This window comes from Mustela lutreola, chromosome 7 (genome assembly GCF_030435805.1).
Source record: "Mustela lutreola isolate mMusLut2 chromosome 7, mMusLut2.pri, whole genome shotgun sequence".
NCBI classification, from domain to species: Eukaryota; Metazoa; Chordata; class Mammalia; order Carnivora; family Mustelidae; genus Mustela; species Mustela lutreola.
The window spans coordinates 74377442-74395243 of NC_081296.1; the positions used below are offsets into that span (position 1 = coordinate 74377442).

The 17802-nt window shown below is 36.3% G+C and overlaps 1 protein-coding gene across 5 annotated transcripts in view; it reads right to left on the bottom strand.

The window, feature by feature from the left end:
• Nucleotides 1-1667: 1667 nt before the first annotated feature.
• CEP152 (centrosomal protein 152) overlaps nucleotides 1668-17802 on the bottom strand; it is a 91650-nt gene continuing 75515 nt past the window's right edge. For 4 of the 5 annotated variants that reach the window (XM_059181484.1, XM_059181481.1, XM_059181483.1 and 1 more), the window contains 6 exons: nucleotides 16399-16566; nucleotides 13084-13180; nucleotides 11629-11732; nucleotides 9091-9247; nucleotides 8738-8841; nucleotides 1668-3098 (listed from right to left, as the gene is read on the bottom strand). In XM_059181484.1, the coding sequence (XP_059037467.1) occupies nucleotides 2071-3098; nucleotides 8738-8841; nucleotides 9091-9247; nucleotides 11629-11732; nucleotides 13084-13180; nucleotides 16399-16566 (1658 nt within the window). In that variant the 3' untranslated portion in view covers nucleotides 1668-2070. The remainder of the gene's footprint in view (nucleotides 3099-8737; nucleotides 8842-9090; nucleotides 9248-11628; nucleotides 11733-13083; nucleotides 13181-16398; nucleotides 16567-17802) is intronic. The other variant, XM_059181485.1, reaches the window with a different exon arrangement.

Here is a 17802-nt window from a genome sequence, read left to right on the forward strand (position 1 = left end):
AAATAGGAAACAGAAAAACAATAAAGAAAAGCAAAGAAACCAAAAGTTCTTTGGGAAAAATAATCAACAAAATGGGAAGCCTTTAGCTAGGCTAAGAAAAAACAAGAGGTGACAAAATACCAAAACTAGGGATGAAAGAAGGGACATAAATAGCCACCCAAATTAAAAGGGCTATAAAAGAATCGATCTTACACAAATTCTTTCAGAAAATAGAGGCAATGGAACTTTCCAACTCATTCTGAGACCAGTATTACCCTTTTACCAAAGAAAAATAAAGATACCACAAGGAAAGCAGAGATCAATATCCCTTGCAAGCACTCACATGAAAATCCTTAACACATTAGCAGCAAATAAAATCCAGCAACATACAAAAAAGAAAAACCACCATAAGGCAGTAGGATTTACGTGACCATGACATCTATGAGGCTCCAAACTCCTCTCTGTGCTGATGTCATGCTTCATTCAGACTGATGCAAATTGCCAGTGGTACTTTGGCTGTGCAGTCCCTTCAGTATAAAGCTTCCTTGATGGTTGTGTATAGAGTAGACAAAATAAAGTAACCTAATCCTACTGAACTTATGGAAGATACCATAAAAGAAGCAGAAACCAAGATGATTTCCAATTTCAACCTTGATATTGAGGGTTAAGATACCTGACAAGGATTTAAAACAAAGATGAAAAAGTCGGTGAGCAAGGAGCTAGATTTCCAGTTTAATTATATTCACAGCTTAAAACTATTGATCACCAAACAGATCCAAGGGAAACATGGATGGTTAAGTAGTTTTCCTAGAATGAGAAATGACACCCTAACTGTTGGAAAAGGAACGTTGTGTCACCAAGAATAGAAGTGAGACTTTGAGGAGATGGTGTGTTCCTTTCTTTAGCTCATGTCAACTCATACTCTGAAATCCAGGACTAAATTTTAGGCTTAGCACCTCAGGTCACCAGTTAAGGTGACAGTGCTGTTCACTTCTAGGTTCTTGCTTTTAAAGATGGTTATCAGCAGGACGACGATGTACCCTGCTACTCATCCAACCACCAGCCAACTTAGTCTGGTAAAAAAAATAATTCAATCAATCCACAAATACAGTTCATAACACAGTTGAGGGTAAGAGAAACCAGGGAAAGCCATAAGAAATGTTTTCAAAAAGCACTTGCACTCACCAAAAACTTTCATATCCATCTCTAGGAATCAGAAAAAAAAAATTCATCTAGAAACATTATTTAGGTGGACATACATTTGTGTATGGTTTAGAATTTTAAGTTTCGACCCATAGCATTAATAAGTTAACCAATTCTGTACTATGCATGAGCATAAAAATCTAATAGTTTAAAATCTTTTGCTATGTTTTATTATTTCAATTTTATAAAAAGTAGTGTTTCAGATGAAAGACTGCATGAAACCATAAAAGACAAAGCCTCTAGCTATCACATGAGATTTGAAATAAGGCAAATGTTAACTAATAAAATTTCAGACTAATATTTTAAATAATGAAATGAGGACACAACTATGTATTTTATGGCAATCCTTGAAATACTTCTTTTCTATTAGTTGAGAGTAAGGAACAGAATTTGAGTAGATACTTCCAGGAAAAGTACCTCAAGTAAATCTACATCCTCATTAAACGTGACTAATGTCAAATAATGAATTTGGTTAATCATACATACAAACCATCAAGATTTATATTTTATTCTGGATGAATTTCCAACATATCAGTATAACATTTCTGTATTATGAACTGCAAAAGAACTCATGACAATACAATGGGCAATATGTAAGTTTATTTAAATAATTTAACACTGCACAGAAAGCTAATTCAGAAGTATAAAAATAGATGGTTTAGGAACCAAATATAAAGCACCACACTGAAGAATACACATACACCATCAGGCCTTTGGAAGATTAAGGCAACATTAATATCTCAAATAATTTTATGAGAACACTTTACTCATATGATAGATGTTATTAAAACGTCTCAAAATAGAGTCCACAATTTTTTCAGTATGAAGTCTTTCCTTCCAGTTTTCTTGTCAATATATTAATGATTTTTCTTAAATACTGTACAACAATTAGTCTAGATTGACAAATGGGCTATCAAAGCCGCTATCTTGCTGGCTAGATAGAGGAGCAATTAATTTTCCTGAGGGCTGGCGACACACAGATGATGGTACTGTACTGCTCAGTTTTTTGAAATCTGACTTTAATATATCAGCCTTATGATGAAGTGGGTGTCTAAGAGTCGTACTTATCTCTGGCTGGGAACAAAGGGTGTCTTCTGACAGGTCTGAAGTGTGGCCACTCTGACATTTCATTGGTTGACAAATCATTTTATTTTTCTCTGTAACTGAAAGACAACTGGTTGCTGAAAACTGTTTGAAATTAATAGCTTCAGTTGGTATATCCAGAGTTTCTTGTGGTCTACTGTGTAGAAATGACACTTCGTCGCAGGGTAAAGTGGCACTGTTGGACTGCCAGCCTATGGAGTCATCCAGGTCCCCTCCATCCTTCACTGGAGTTTCCCGAACACCCAAACTTTGACTTTTCTCAGATGCAACATTTTCACTCTCCATTACTGGATTGCACTTATACACCTTCAAACCAAGCCTTTCGTTAGGACCTCGAAAGGTTATATGTGTGGATCCAGATTCAGAAAGACTAGGGGTATACCTAGGTGAGGGTTTATTTCCAAAGGATCCAAGAAAGGGGTATACAGCAGAATGCCCTAGTGATTCAGAGCCAGTATCACTGAGGTCTTTCTTCTTGTGCAAACCAAAGCCTTTTTCACCTTCGCAAGGAACAAACTCAGGGGAAACATTTTTTGGCAACATGTATGGGTGTTTATAATCGTTATCGCCAAATTGGAAGCCCGAGTGTGACCCTTTGGAACCCACGTGCTTTGTGTCCCCATGCTCCGCGTCCTCTAACCGTCTTCTTAAGTTACAAACAGCCCTTCTCTTAGGGACTTGGTCACATATACTTCTGGGGATAGTTTGTATACTGTTTGATTTGCTTTCAGTGTGACATGGTGTATTCTGATTCATATCATTTCTTTTTGATTTTTCAACTCCAGTCAGCATCTCTGAAGTCAGAGGTAGTACTAAATACAAGGGAACACAAAATCAGGGGAAAACAAAATCAGGAGAAAAGAAACACTGAAAGAGGACGGGAAAAAATTACGGTTTCACACATTTCCAAAGAAAGCTTATATTTTAATCATTCTCAAAGAAAATACATTAATGCTGGACATTTAAAAATATTATTTTACATATATACATTAAATAAAGTGAAGCGATTTTGTTATTGAAATCTGACATTTTTATATATCTGATCTGTTATTTTCTGCCACAGATATATATTGCATTTCAAGAGCCAACTGCAACATTTCCAATTCTGCTCTGAAGAAAATTTGCTAAAGAATCCCAACACCCAATGTCTACAACGTGTGTGCGCGCGCGCGCGCGCACACACACACACACACACACAGAGACACAGTAAAAGCTAGAATGGAGTTTCTGATTTAAGCTACCTAAGACACGAAATCTGTTCAGAAGCAAAGCAGCAACATAGCAGAGAGTCAGAGAAATCAGACTTCATCATTCCCAAATTTACACAAATAATCTTTGTGCCTTTTTTTTTTTTTTTAAGATTTTATTTATTTGATAGAGACACAGTGAGAGAGGGAACACAAGCAGGGGGAGTGGGAAAGGGAGAAGCAGGCTTCCTGCTGAGCAAGAAGCCTGATGCGGGGCTCGATCCCAGGATCCTGGAATCAATGACCTGAGCCCAAGGCAAATGCTTAACAACTAAGCCAGCCAGGTGCCCAATCTTTGTGCTTTTTGAAAGAATGTCTACCAATATCAGAATATCAGGCTTGTGGATTCCTGAACAATCTCTACTTCAAGATTTCTAGAAGTTCAAAAATCCCATTTCCCCACAGATATGTTCAAAATCCCCCAGTGTGACTGGAAACTTATTTTTAAAACATTTCCATCAGCTTTTGCTTTATGTAGTCAAAGCTATTTTATTATGAATAGAAAGAGCCCATTTATAGGTACTTAGGAGTCTTTACTACTAGCTACTTTAATTCCTTTCAAGTATAATTGGCTTAATATTGTATTTAACTTTATAATATATCTAATATCAATACTGCATTGCTTAGTATATTTATTCTCAATTGTTTTCATAGAAATAACATATGTCTGGATTTTTAAAAAATGGAAATTATGGTCTTTTAATAAGTGAGTTTAACCTATTTATGTTCAGTGTGATTGCTGATGTTTGACCCTACAATAATTTTCTATTGACCCATGCTTTCTAGTTGTAGTTTTCCTCTTTTGTGATTCTGTTAGATTGAAAAGTTTTCCTTACAAAAATTTCCCCTACTAGTTTGAGAGTTATATATTCTATTTCTCTATTGGCTAGCCTTCAATCTTTTTTTTTTTTTTTTTTTTTTTAACGATTTTGTTTATTTGACAGAGATCACAAGTAGGCAGAGAGGCAGGCAGAGAGAGAGAGAGGAAGGGAAGCATAGCCTTCAATCTCAATACACATATTTAAACTTGTATTTTTCTAAAAATGCCTATACCCTTTCCTTGAACATAGTAAACCTCTTAGGCATATTTGTTAGTTTCCTCTACAATATGTTCTTACATCCTTTTGAGAATACTACACTTTGCTAATATTCTCAGGTCCTTTTGTTTGTTCTATTACTTGTATCCACAGGTATAAGTTGTGTTGTTTTTTTGCCTTGTCTTATTTTGAGTTTGGTGTCTTTTATCATGGTGCTGCTGGCTTTCTATATTATTTGCTAATTCTTGGTTGAATGTTTTGAGTTTGGTGTCTTTTATAATGGTGCTGGCTTTCTATAATAGATATTTGCTGAATCTTGGTTGATTTTGAATGCTTATCTCATAGATGTTCTGAGTATGGCATCACCTTATTTAAAGAAGTTGAGAGTGTAGTGAAAGGAACAAGTTGAAGGGTAGAAAAACTCAATAGCTACTACTTTGGGCGTGTATGATCTAAGCTCTCCCTTGGTGTGACTAGCCCTCTAGAGCCTTGCCCTGTTCTGAGACTCTCGGTTCCTCTTGCTCATACTCCAGCCCAGTATTGGGAGTAGAGGAAGGGAAAGGAGAATGATTAATAAAGAGGGTGACCCTACCTGGTTACTGTTGCTCTAGTATACCAGCTAATTATAATTATTTCACTGGTATCCCCTAGGCTTACTACTTCTCCTGCAATATACTGCTTTCATTTGTGGAACAGTTTTGATACTGCTCCTATGTGTAGGAGTTATCTTCTGGCAGTTTTGAACTGTTTCCATCTTCGGTCTTATATAGTCTTTCTTTCAGGGATTTCTCACAGCTTCTGGCCTTTCAGTTGTAACTTTTAAAAATTATTTATAGATTTTTAAAAATTGAAGTACGCTTGCCATACAATATTGTATTAGTTTCAAGCATACATCATAGTGATTCAACAGTTCTAGACATATACACTGCTTACCATAATGTGTAATTACCATCTACCACCAAAGTTATTAAAATACTATTGACTATATTTCTCATGCTGTATTCTTCAACCCTGTGACTTGCCTATTTTATAACTGGAAATTTGTACCTTTTAATCTTCCTCTTCCTTACTCTGGGATCTTCCTTACTCTGGGAACTATCGATTTGTTCTCTGTATTTATGAGACTGTTTTTCTTCAACATGTTGTTTTTTCAGATTACACATATAAGTGAAGTCGTATGGTATTTGTCTTTCTGTCTGACTTATTTCACTTCGCACAATACTCTCTATATCCATCCATGTTGTCATAAATGGTAAGATTTCTTTCTTTTATTATGGCTGTGTAATACTTGTGTGTGTGTGTGTGTATGAAGTCTTCTTAGTCCATTCATCTAGTGGTGGACAGTTAAGGTGCTTTCATGTCTTGGCTATTGTAAATAATGTTGCAATAAACATAGGTGCATATATTTTTTTCAAATTAGTGTTTTTTTTTATTTGGGGGGTAAATACCCAGTAATGTAACTACTAGACTGTAAGATAGTTCTATTTTTAACTTTTTGAGGAACCTTTATACTGCCTTCCACAGTAGCTGTACCAGTTTGCATTTCCACCAGTAGTGAGGGTCCCTTTTTCTCCACATTTTCTTCACCAACATTTGTTTCTTGTGTTTCTTATTTTAACCATTCTGACAGGTGTGAGATGATATCCCATTGGACTTTTGATTTGCATTTCTCTGATGATGACTGATGAGAGCATCTTTTCACATGTCTGTTGGCCATCTATGACTTCTTTGTAGAAAAATGTGTTCATGTCTTCTGCCCATTTTTTAATTTTTGATTTTTGGACTATTTGCTCTGTGGGTGCTGAGTTGAAGTCATATGATATTAACCCCCTTATGAAATATATCATTTGCAAATATGATCTACTATTCAGGAGGTTGCCTTTTTTTGTTGTTTCCTTTGCTGTGCAGAAACTTTTATTTTGCTGCATTCCCAATAGTTTATTTTTGCTTTTGTTTCCTTTGGCTGAGAAGACATATTCAGAAAAAAGCTGCTAAGGCCAATGTATAAGAGATTACTGTTTAATTTTTTATGGTTTGAGGTCTTATAAATATTTAGGTCTTTAATACATTTTGAGTTTATTTTTGTCTATGGTTTTAAAAAGTGATTCAGTTTCATGCTTTTGCATGTAGCTGTACAGTCACAGCTACACAATGACTGTCATTAAAGAGACTATCTTTTCACCATTGTATATTCTTGCCTCCTTTGTGGTATATTAATTGACCATATAATTAATTGACCATGTAATAATGAGCTTATTGAACTCTCTGTCATTTTCCATTGATCTATGTATCTACTTTTGTTCCAGTACCACAGTTTGATTACTAAAACTTTGTCATATAGCTTGAAATCTAGAACTGTGATACCTCTAGTTTTGTTCTTTCTCAAGATTGCTTCGGCTATTCAGGGTCTTAGTGTTTCCATACAAATTTTAGGGTTATTTGTTCTATTTTTGCAGAAAATACTATCAACACTTTTATTGGAATTGCACTGAATATGTAGTTTGCTTTGGGTAGTACGGGCATTTTAACAATATTAATCTTCTCATTTATTTACATCATTTTCAATTTCTTTCATTGATGTCTTAAAGTTTTCAGAGGATAGGTCTTTCACCTCTATCATCAAGTTTATTCCTAGGCATTTCATTCTATCTGATGTAATTATAAATGGAATTTTTATTTCTCTTTCTGATACTTTGTTATTAGTGTATATAAACACAACAGTTTTCTACATTAATTTTATTTCCTACAACATTACTGAATTCATTTATTAATTCTAGTCATTTTTAAGTGTTGTCTTTAGGGTCTTTTATGTATAGTATCATAGCATCTGCAAAAAATGACAGTTTTGCTTCTTCCCTAATAATTTGGATTTTTCTTATCTGACTCCTGTGGCCAGGACTTCTGGTGCTATGTTGAATAAAAGTGGTGGAATGGACATCTTTGTCTTGTTCCTTATCTTAGAGGAAAAGCTTTCAGTTTTTCCCCATTGAGTATGATGTCAGCTGTGGGTTTGTCATATACAGACTATATTATGTTGAGTTATAATCCCTCTAAACCCACTTTGTTGAGAGTTTTTATCGTAAACTGATGGTGAATTTTATCAAAAGCTTTTTCTGCATCTATTGTGATGATCATATGGTTTGTTCGCTTAACTTTGTTATTGTGGTGTATCATGTAGATTGATTTGTGAGTAATGAACCATCCTTGCATGCCTGGAATAAATCCCACTTGATCATCGTGAATGATTCTTTGCATGTACCATTGAATTTAGTCTGCTAATTATTTTGTCAAGGATTTTTGCATCTATACTCGTCAGAGATTTGGCCAGTAGTTTTCTTTTTTTTAATAGTTTCTTTTTCTACGTTGGTATCAGCGTAATGCTGGCCTCGTAGAAATGAATTTGGAAAAGAATTCCTTCCTCTTATATTTTTTGGAATAGTTTGAGGATGATAGGCATTAACTCTTCTCCATAAATTTGGTAGCATTTACCTGTGAATACATCTGGCTCTAGACTTGTGTTTATTGGAAACTTTGTAATTATGGATTCAATTTCATTCTAGTAACAGGTCTGTTCGGATTTTCTATTTTTTTCATGATTTGGTCTAAGAAGATTGTATATTTTGAGAAATGTATCCCTTTCTTCTAGGTTGTCCAACTTGTTGGTATAGAGTTTTGTGGTAGTCTTTTACAATCCTCTGTATTTTTGTGGTGTCAGTTGTTACTTCTCTCACATTTCTAATTTTGTTTATTTGAGTCCTATCTTTTTTTTTCTTGAAGAGTCTGGGTAAAGGTTTATCAATTTCGTTTACCTTTTTTAAAAAACCACTCTTAGTTTTGTTGACCTTTCCTACTATTTTTTAAAAATCTCTATTTCATTATTTCTGCTCTGTTCTTTATCATTCCCTCCCTTCTACTAACTTTTCTAAAATATTTTCTGTCATTTCCAGGAAGGAAAACAACTATAGGAAGCTGATGGGTATGCTCAGTCTACCTACTCAAAACTGAAAACTATACTTTTTTTAAGTTTTTAGTTTAAGTAAAGCACAGACACAACTTTATAAATTAACTCTCTCTTCTTACATTCCTTGTTCTTTTCCATGTTAAAAATGTTAAGTATTTAAGAGAGAAGAGAGAAAAAAGCCCTTTAAGTGACTCATTTTGACATACCTGACTGTGTAGTTTTGTTCTGGGATTTATGAGAAATTGGCGTTTCCAGCAATTTTGCCATTGTAGCAAGTTTGCTAGCAGCATTCATAATCTTTTTCTCAGCCCTGTGGGGAATTCCAGAATATTAAATTAATAATAGTTTAAAGGAAAAAGTGAGTTTCCTTAGCCCCAGGATTTCTGTTTTCCTATTAGTTCTGCCAATATTTAGGGTAGTACAGACATAAGCCTCTCTTAACCCCTAATGGCCGATCATGTAGAAATAGTTAATTTTGTGGTTAAGGAAAATGTTTAGAAAATGACAACATGCTGTCCTGGTAGTCTCAGGACACACTGTTTGTTTAGATTGAACTTACCCTTCCTGTTTTCCATTATCCTGCAAAATCTGTTGGAGGCAAGTCAAGTAGTATTTACGCATCTTTCGGGCGGTTTCTTGACGTTCTCGCAATACCTCTGCTTTTACCATTTCTGCAGCTCTTTCCTTACTCTCCTGAATATAACGAAGCATATCACCTAGTGGGAAGGTGAGAGTTGGTGGGGAGACAGGAATCCCCACAAAATGCATGTTTACTACCAGTTTTTCAAAAACAGGGGAGGCAGACTTCAGATCAATTTTCTGGGAGAGGAAGTGACTAGAGGCGTAGTTTAAACATTGTACTTTTCCACCATCATTAAAGCGGAATGTTTCAGATCACTGTTTTAGGAGACTCAAAGGAGAAATAATCTAAAAGTCCTTATAGAATGATGGTAGCCACATGTTAAGGAAACAGCATATTCCCTAGGAAAACAGAGAATACAGAAACTTTCACATTTCAATTATGTATTGTCTGATTAAGAGAAAAGGGAAAAAATACACATAAAGGGTGAGGAAGAAAGGAAGAAAGAATGAGACACAGAAAGATAGGAGGCAATATGGACTGAAGATACTCATATTCTGATTTACTTAAGCTCTGAAAATCCATGCTTCATTATTTATTCAATTCCTTCAGCAGCACTTATGAGTACCCAAGTAATATAGTATTACAATCCATGAGGGATATGTACAAAACGCCAGGGAGAAGGTTGAGACCTATGTGGCCTTCTGAAATAAACATTTAAAAATAGTTCACGGGGACGCCTGAGTGGCTCAGTAGGTTAGGCGTCTGCCTTTGGCTCAGGTCATGATTCCAGGATCGCAGGTTCGAGTCCTGCATCAGGCTCTTTTCTCAGCAGGGAGCCTGCTTCTCCCTCTGGCTGCTGTTCCCCCTGCTTGTGTGCTCTCTCTTTCTCTGACAAATAAATAAATAAAATCTTCAAATAAATAAATCAGTAACATTAAATAAAATAAAAATAGTTCACTGCTTTCAAATTTTCTTTCTATCTTTGATTCAACACGATTTGAGACTACCATTACTTAAGGTCAACATGTTTTTTTTACTAAATCTAGGGCTATATCCTGCCTCTAGAATACCACCACTCTGTTATATTAATGATTCAATTCATATGGGAATCTCCCTCAATATCAGTAAGCTCTTTCTGAAAATTAGATACTCTATGCAAAAAATACTAACTGAAAGACTACTTCTCATTATTTGCAGTGGGACAAATTAAATTGGAATACATAGCAACACAAAACCTCCAACCCATGTCTAAAATGTTAAACAATACACATACATACAAATTAACATGAGTATAAAAAAATGCTTAAAATTTCACAACCCAACTAATATGATTCTTAACAAAAAGTTGCTTTATTTTGTAGTAATATGTACTCTATTGGCACCAGCAACAACTGAGAAGTAAAGTGTCTTTATTGATAGTGAGTGGGTTTTTCAAAACATCTACACAAGACTATGATAATCTAACACATTTGGAACTTATGACCTTTCCCACTCATTTTGTTAAAAATAAAAGCGATTTTAAGAGGTAAACGTACATTTCTCCTGTATCAACATTGGTTATTGTTCTGGGACATACATATAATCTAAGCAATATTGTAATTAAAAAACAGGAGATATCCTATGAGAAAACATAAACCAGAGAAATCCTCTGCATGGTATGCTATATTGCCTTTTAATGCAAAAGACCTGATAAATTTACATGTATGTCTTAACCCATTATCAAAATAATGGGAAAGAACAGAATAATGCCTAGCTAGATCTATTTCCTATGGTCTTTAATAGCTTAGAGTAGAGGGACTCCTGGGTGGTTCAGTAAGTTAACTTTCTGCCTTCAGCTCAGGTCCTGATCACAGGATCCTGGAATAGAATCCCAGATTGGGCTCCTTGCTCAGCAGGTAGTCTGCTTCTCCCGCTACCTGCGGCTCTCCCACTGGTTGTGCTCTCTTTCTCTGACAAATAAGTAAAATATTAAAAGAAAAGAAAAGCTTATGGTAGAAAGTAATACTTGCTAATTTAAAACTCGTATCACATTTTGTTTTAATTATTTAAGTTTTAAGATTCTGAAATTTTTAGTTTAACATTAGTACCCAAAAAAGAAACAAGAAAATTAACAAAAAAAAAAAAAAAAAAAACTTGGGGCGCCTGGGTGGCTCAGTGGGTAAAGCCTCTGCTTTCTGCTCAGGTCATGATCCCAGGGTCCTGGGATCGAGCCCCGCATCGGGGTCTCTCCTTAGCAGAGAGCCTGCTTCCCCCTCTCTCTCTGCCTGCTTGTGATCTCTGTCAAATAAACAAATAAAATCTTAAAAAACAAAAACTCTACCCTCATGTCACTTCCAAAAGATATTAGGCAAAATGATGCATTGCTGCATAATTTAGAAAAGGTGCCACTAATTTCTTAAAAGTAGATAAGATCTCAGAACAAGATAGTTTGGAAAATTACTTCAAATTACTAGTGCTAGTAATATAAAAGGCTCAAACCACCTTAAAATCCTGGGACTCTCCTCAAGGACTTACGCTTAATTTTTTTTACAGCTTTAATGTACTGTCCACGAAGTTCTTCCAAGGCCCTTCCATTGCACAGCAGGCAAGCATTTTCAATGGCCCCTTCTGACAATGACCTAAAAATGAACAAAACATTGCAAACAGAAATTGTTAAGTAAAATTACCTAGCTATCTATATATTCCAATAATATCTCACTGAGATGTGCTAAAAAATTATATACCAGGATCTTTATTATGTCATTTAAAATAGAAGAAAAATAGAAACAAATGTTAGGGTTACTTAAATAAATGATAAATCCACATAATGAAAATATATGCAGCTACTAAAAAGCACATTATAGGAGAATATTTAATGATATGGAAATGTTTATCTTATACCATCATATTAATAAAAGCTTACAAAATAGCTTACATGACAGTCTCAGTTTTAAAAACATGCACATATGAGTATAAAGGGGCTTAAATGATAAATAAGAGGTTAACAGAGGGTACCTACTAGAAATAAGGTTTTGGAAGGTTTTTTTTTTATACTTCTTGCCATGTAACAATAACAAGTTTTATACTCTTGGTATGAGTATTATTGATATAAACGGTATTACAAAGCTAAAAAAAAAAAACTTAGAAATAAAATTTCTTTAAAATAGTAAAAGTTGATGGGGCGCCTGGGTGGCTCAGTGGGTTAAGCCACTGCCTTCGGCTCAGGTCATGATCCCAGGGTCCTGGGATCGAGTCCCGCCCGCATCGGGCTCTCTGCTCAGCGGGGAGCCTGCTTCCTCCTCTGTCTCTTTCTGCCTGCCTCTCTGCCTACTTGTAATCTCTCTCTGTCAAATAAATAAATAAAATCTTTAAAAAAAAAAAAATAGTAAAAGTTGGGCACCTGGCTGGCTCAGTGGGTTAACTAACTAAACTCTTTAACCCACTGAAAATATATGCAGCTACCAAAAAGCACCCCCTTTTTAAAAAATTTTTATTTATTTATTTGACAGAGATCACAAGTAGGCAGAGAGGCAGGCAGAGAGAGAGAGGGAAGCAGGCTCCCTGCTGAGCAGAGAGCCCAATGCGGGGCTTGATCCCATAGCTAAACTCTTGATTTTGGCTTAGGTCATGATCTCGGGGTTGTGACATCAGGCCCTGAGTGGGGCTCTGTGCTGGATGTGGAGCCTGCTTAAAATTCTCTCTCCCTCCTCCTCCCCCCGCTCAACAAATGTTCTCTCTCTCTCAAAAAAAATAAACAAAAATAAATTCAAAAATAAAAATAAGGGGCACCTGGGTGGCTCAGTTGGTTAAGCATCTGCCTTCAGCTCCTGATCCCAGGGTCCTGGGATCAAGTCCCGTATTGGGCTCCTTGCTCGGCAGTGAGCCTGCTTCTCCCTCTGCCTGCCTCTGTCTCTCTGACAAATAAATAAAATCTTTAAAAAATAATAATAAAATAAATAAATAAATAAAAATAAAACAGTAAAAGTCTACCTTGGTGGTATTTTGTGAAGTGTTTTAAGTTCATCCAATTTACTCTTCATGTCATTGTTTTCTTCTAGCAATTCTTCAACAACTTTACTATTCTCTTCTAAAAAAAGAAAATTAACGGTATATTGGTCAGTCAATCTTTTTTCCCCTCAGTCTTCCTCTTCCTGAAATTCCCAGTCAATTGTTTATAGAGGAGATTGTGGAACTGGCAGTTGCACCCTGTGTCATTCATTTCCTGATAAGTCCTCATCTGACCAGTCCCTGTTCCAGTTTCTTAGCACTTAAAAACTGTGTTATATCCACATCCTGCTCTGGGTTACATACTGCCCTGGAATAGGTCTCCAACTGTTTGATAGGCATCTATTTTGTTTCCCAGCTAGACTGAAGCTCTGTTGAAACATACTGGGTCTTCTACTTTCATCTTGCTCCTAGATCTATGCTCATATATATGCTCATATTTACAATTATTGAACAAGCACTACTATAAAAAATAAAAAGAAAAGTAATATTAAGTAGATACCACTTTCACAATTAATGTAAGATTTTCAATTCTTTAAACTTCTAAAAAGAGGATGAGGAGACCAATGGAGTTCATATGGAATGGAGGATAAAGCATGAATTTCAGAGTGAGAGAGACATGGGTTTAAATCTTAGCTCTGCTTCTTTACCAGTTAAATCAACTTAGGCAAATCACTTATGCTACTTATGCTTTCTGAACCTGAGTTTTCTCATATGTTACATGGAAATAGTATTACTTACCTTTAAGATAATAGAAATAAAATCCTAAGTTCCCAGCACCTTACACAAAGTTTAGCAATACCAGTGTTTAATAAATATGAACAGGACACATCATGTTTCCTACCATGCCACTCTCTCAACACACTCTGTAAGTTCGGTAATGAACCATTCTACTCCTCCTAGTGATTGATATAACTTGTATATTTTTAAATCACTCACTCTTACTCTACCACTTTTCAATAAATGCTACCAGAAGAAAATGGAATTTAAGTAAAGAGCAACCATAATAGCAAAAATATTATCAACTAAGGGATGTACATTAAGACAAACACTGAAATCAAACTATCAGACGACTTAATTCTGACCCTGACCCGTTTTATCAGCCCACTGTTTTGAGCTAAGTCCCAACTTCTTGGATTATTTCTAAGTCTATGGATTACATAAGACAGCCTCAAAAAGCACTGTGCAGAACAACTATGATCACAATGTATGGTGCTACATACTATTTACAAATAATACTCTTATCCAGCTGCCTTTGTCATTTTATTATGTAAAACACATATTCTTGATTTCCATCAAATTCTTCAAGAGCTACAAATAAGCTCATTTACTCTTCTGGCCTCTACCAAAGAGCTAAGCCAACACCATGGGAATTACAGTTGTTAAAATTTTTATCTCAAAGTTCTTAAAATCCTGTCTTGTCTTAAAATAAGGATTATCTGTCTCTAACAGACTTGGTAAGTGGTAGAGGGGAGTGAAGCAGGTGGCTCCTCTAAGCCAACATTATTTCCCGAGTACACTAAGTGCCAGGCCAGGATCTGATTCTTGTCGTCATCATCAAGGCCACACTCCAAAGGACAATACAGACAAAAATTAATTACAAGCATGATATAATGTTAGAAAAATCATTGAAGCTGCAGATAATGTCTAAGACAAGAAGCTAGCCAAGTCTGGGGTGGTTAGGAAAGCCTTCCTGAGGAAGCCATGCACTGGGGAGGGAGGAGTGGGAATTAGCCAGGCAAAGCGATCAGGATGGGAAGACATGTTTTGGTAAGTGGAGATGAAAACACACAAGAGAAAAGAGACGTAAATCCATGATCTGGCCCAATGAGAGAATAAATGGTATGGGGCAAGACAAGGTGAAGGGCCTGGCAGATGCCGAATCATGAAAGGCTTCTTCGATGATGTTAAATAGAGTGTGTGTATTTGCTACTGAGGGCCAGCTAAGCCACAGGACTTTAAACAAGAGAGTGTCATGATTCGATTTACTTTTTTTAAAAGGTCACTGGAGCTGCCTGATGGGGAATGGCTTGGAGGGACAAGATTAGAAGCAGAAAAGGGAAGGAGGTGACTGGTGTCCAGGCAAGCAATCAAGTTAAACTGTAGAAAAAAAGTGAACCTATCCGTCTGTTTTTTTCTGGATCACACAATTATTTGCGACCCTTGCATTCAGTCCTCATTCATTCAAACATTTATTTTCTATTATCACCTCGCATGTAATGGGCATCATGACTATAATGATGAACAAGATACAACATATTCCTTTTTCTCAGGGAATGCATAGGTTGGAAAGGGTATCAGGAAGTAACCAAAAAACAATTAAATTCAGAATGGTAAGAGAGTAGGAGCCCAGAGTGCTATGGGGCCATACAGAAGTAGCCCGAATAACCCAGATGGGAAAATCAAGAAGGGCTCTGCAGATAAGGCATCTTTCTCAGCTGAACCTTAAAGGATGAGGAAGAGTTAGGCCAAATGATAATGAAAGGATAAGATGTAGGATAGTGTGACAACACTGTATGCAAGGTCCAGCAGTACAATTCCTGCCCCACTCAGCAATCTGAGTACGACTTCAAATGCACACAGGAGAGCACAGGAGAGAAGTGACTAGAGTAAAGCAGCCCAGTAGCCTCCCTGGTGCAGAAGGGCAAGAGGAGATACTGGAAGCTATCCCTTCCAGGCAATCTCCCTGAAAGCACTGTGAAGAATGGACTAGAAGGATGTCAGACCAGGCCCATAGGTCTTTGTGCACATCTTTCCCCTCTGCCTAAAATGCTGTGCTCATTGGCAAACGCCTTCATCTTCCCAGGTCTAGTCAAGCCCTCCTTAACTCAAATAGGAGGAAGAGTTCACTCATATCCTTTCTGCCAAGTTTACACAAGCATACCGCCAGGAGCACTCGGCCCTGCAATTATTTATTAGACAGTTTTTTGGTCTCCTCACTTGATGATAAGCTTCTTGAAGGAAGGAAACAAGAGTCTTGTTCATCTACAGCAGAACTGGAATTCCATCAGATGTCTTCACTGCTGTGTTCCTAGGGCCTAGAACACTGCCTGACACATACTGGGGACTCAATATCTATTCAGTCCAAAAAGGAAGAAAGGAATGTGACCTTTTAATTAGAGCTCCAGTTTTCCTCTTTGTAGTTCAGGAATAATAATTTGGTCAGTAAAAACAAGGTCCAAATTAGTTTACATTAATCCTCAAAGAGAATCAGGGCCTACATTAACTAAAATGTCACATTTGAACATTTCAAGGATCAAAGAGATTTATACCAGTAGTAGTGCTACTTTAAATGCTAACCTCCAATTTTTTCCACTACAGCTTTGTGCTTCCTTTCTAAATGCTGAAGATGCCTACAGCATTTCTCCAGTTTTCTTTTCAGATCTTGACATTCCTGCTTTGCCTTTTCAAGTTCTTGGAAGCAGTGTCCACAGCATGAATCTTTAATCTCAAGGATCTTTTTCTTATCTGCAAAAATTAAATGACAGCAAACTTTTATATCAGTTTAGACTAAGAACTAAAAAAGAAGAGAAGGAATAAAGGAACTAAGGAACGAAAGAAGGAAGGAAACCAGGGGACATGACTAAAAAAGGCAACAGTGCAACTGAAAAGAACGTGATGCTTAAGAGAGACAGACCTGGGCTTAGATCTTCTTTATACTATTTATTGGCAGTGTGGCTCAGAGCATACTATATAATGTGAGACCTCGTTTTTTAACATGTAAAATTAAATAATACCATCTATTTTAAAAATTGCTATGAAACATAATGTTCAGCTCTTGGTATTGAATACCATTCCTCACCAAAAGGAACCACGAATCTTTAAGAAACGCCTAGCTCCAGTATCGGGACAGGGGTATATACAAGATGAATGCCAGAAATTCCTGAAAAATACAGGAATGTCACAAGGAAAAAGGAGCCAGTTTGAAAGGGCTCCAGTAGCTGAATATGGGGCAATCTGAACACTAAGTATACTACTGAATAATATAATATTCAAAAAAAAAAAAAAATCCATGAGCCGTATCAATAATCTTACCCATAATGGGATAGATGGATAGATAGATAGGTAAGTAGGTGAAGTTGATAGGTAAGTAGGTAGATGGACTGATGTACAGATTGATAAATAAACAAAAAGACAGACCAGTAAATAAGCACACAAACTAACAGGAGGATTCACGATTATAGCAACATTCCAAGTGCCAACTGGTAAAAGTGGAGGAAAGTCTAGAGCCAGAAAAATTGTAATACTGCAACCACCACAGTGAAGACTGAATCAGACAAGCATCATCAATGATTGCTAAATAGAAGGGAAATATTTAATAAGAAGGACATTTTCATGGTCTTAGAAGTGTCTCCCCACAGATTACTTATTAGTTGTAAGGTGGGAGGAACCCATTTAAGAAAATGGACCACGCTATGACCAGGTGTTCAAATGAACGTCACCAATAAGACAAATGGACACAGTGCACCTCCGCATGTGATAAGACATCACCCATGCAGCGTTCCAGGCAAGGAAACACAGCTTGAATCTAATTGTGAAGAAACATCAGACAAACTCAAAATGAGGAAAGTTCTTCCAAAAGCCGGAGGTAGGGGTGGAGCAGTGGAATATAAGTCTTTCAAAAACGTCAATGTCATAAAAGTAAAAAAGAGACTGTGGAAATATTCTAGACTAAAGAAAGACGACATCTAAAGGTAGTACGTG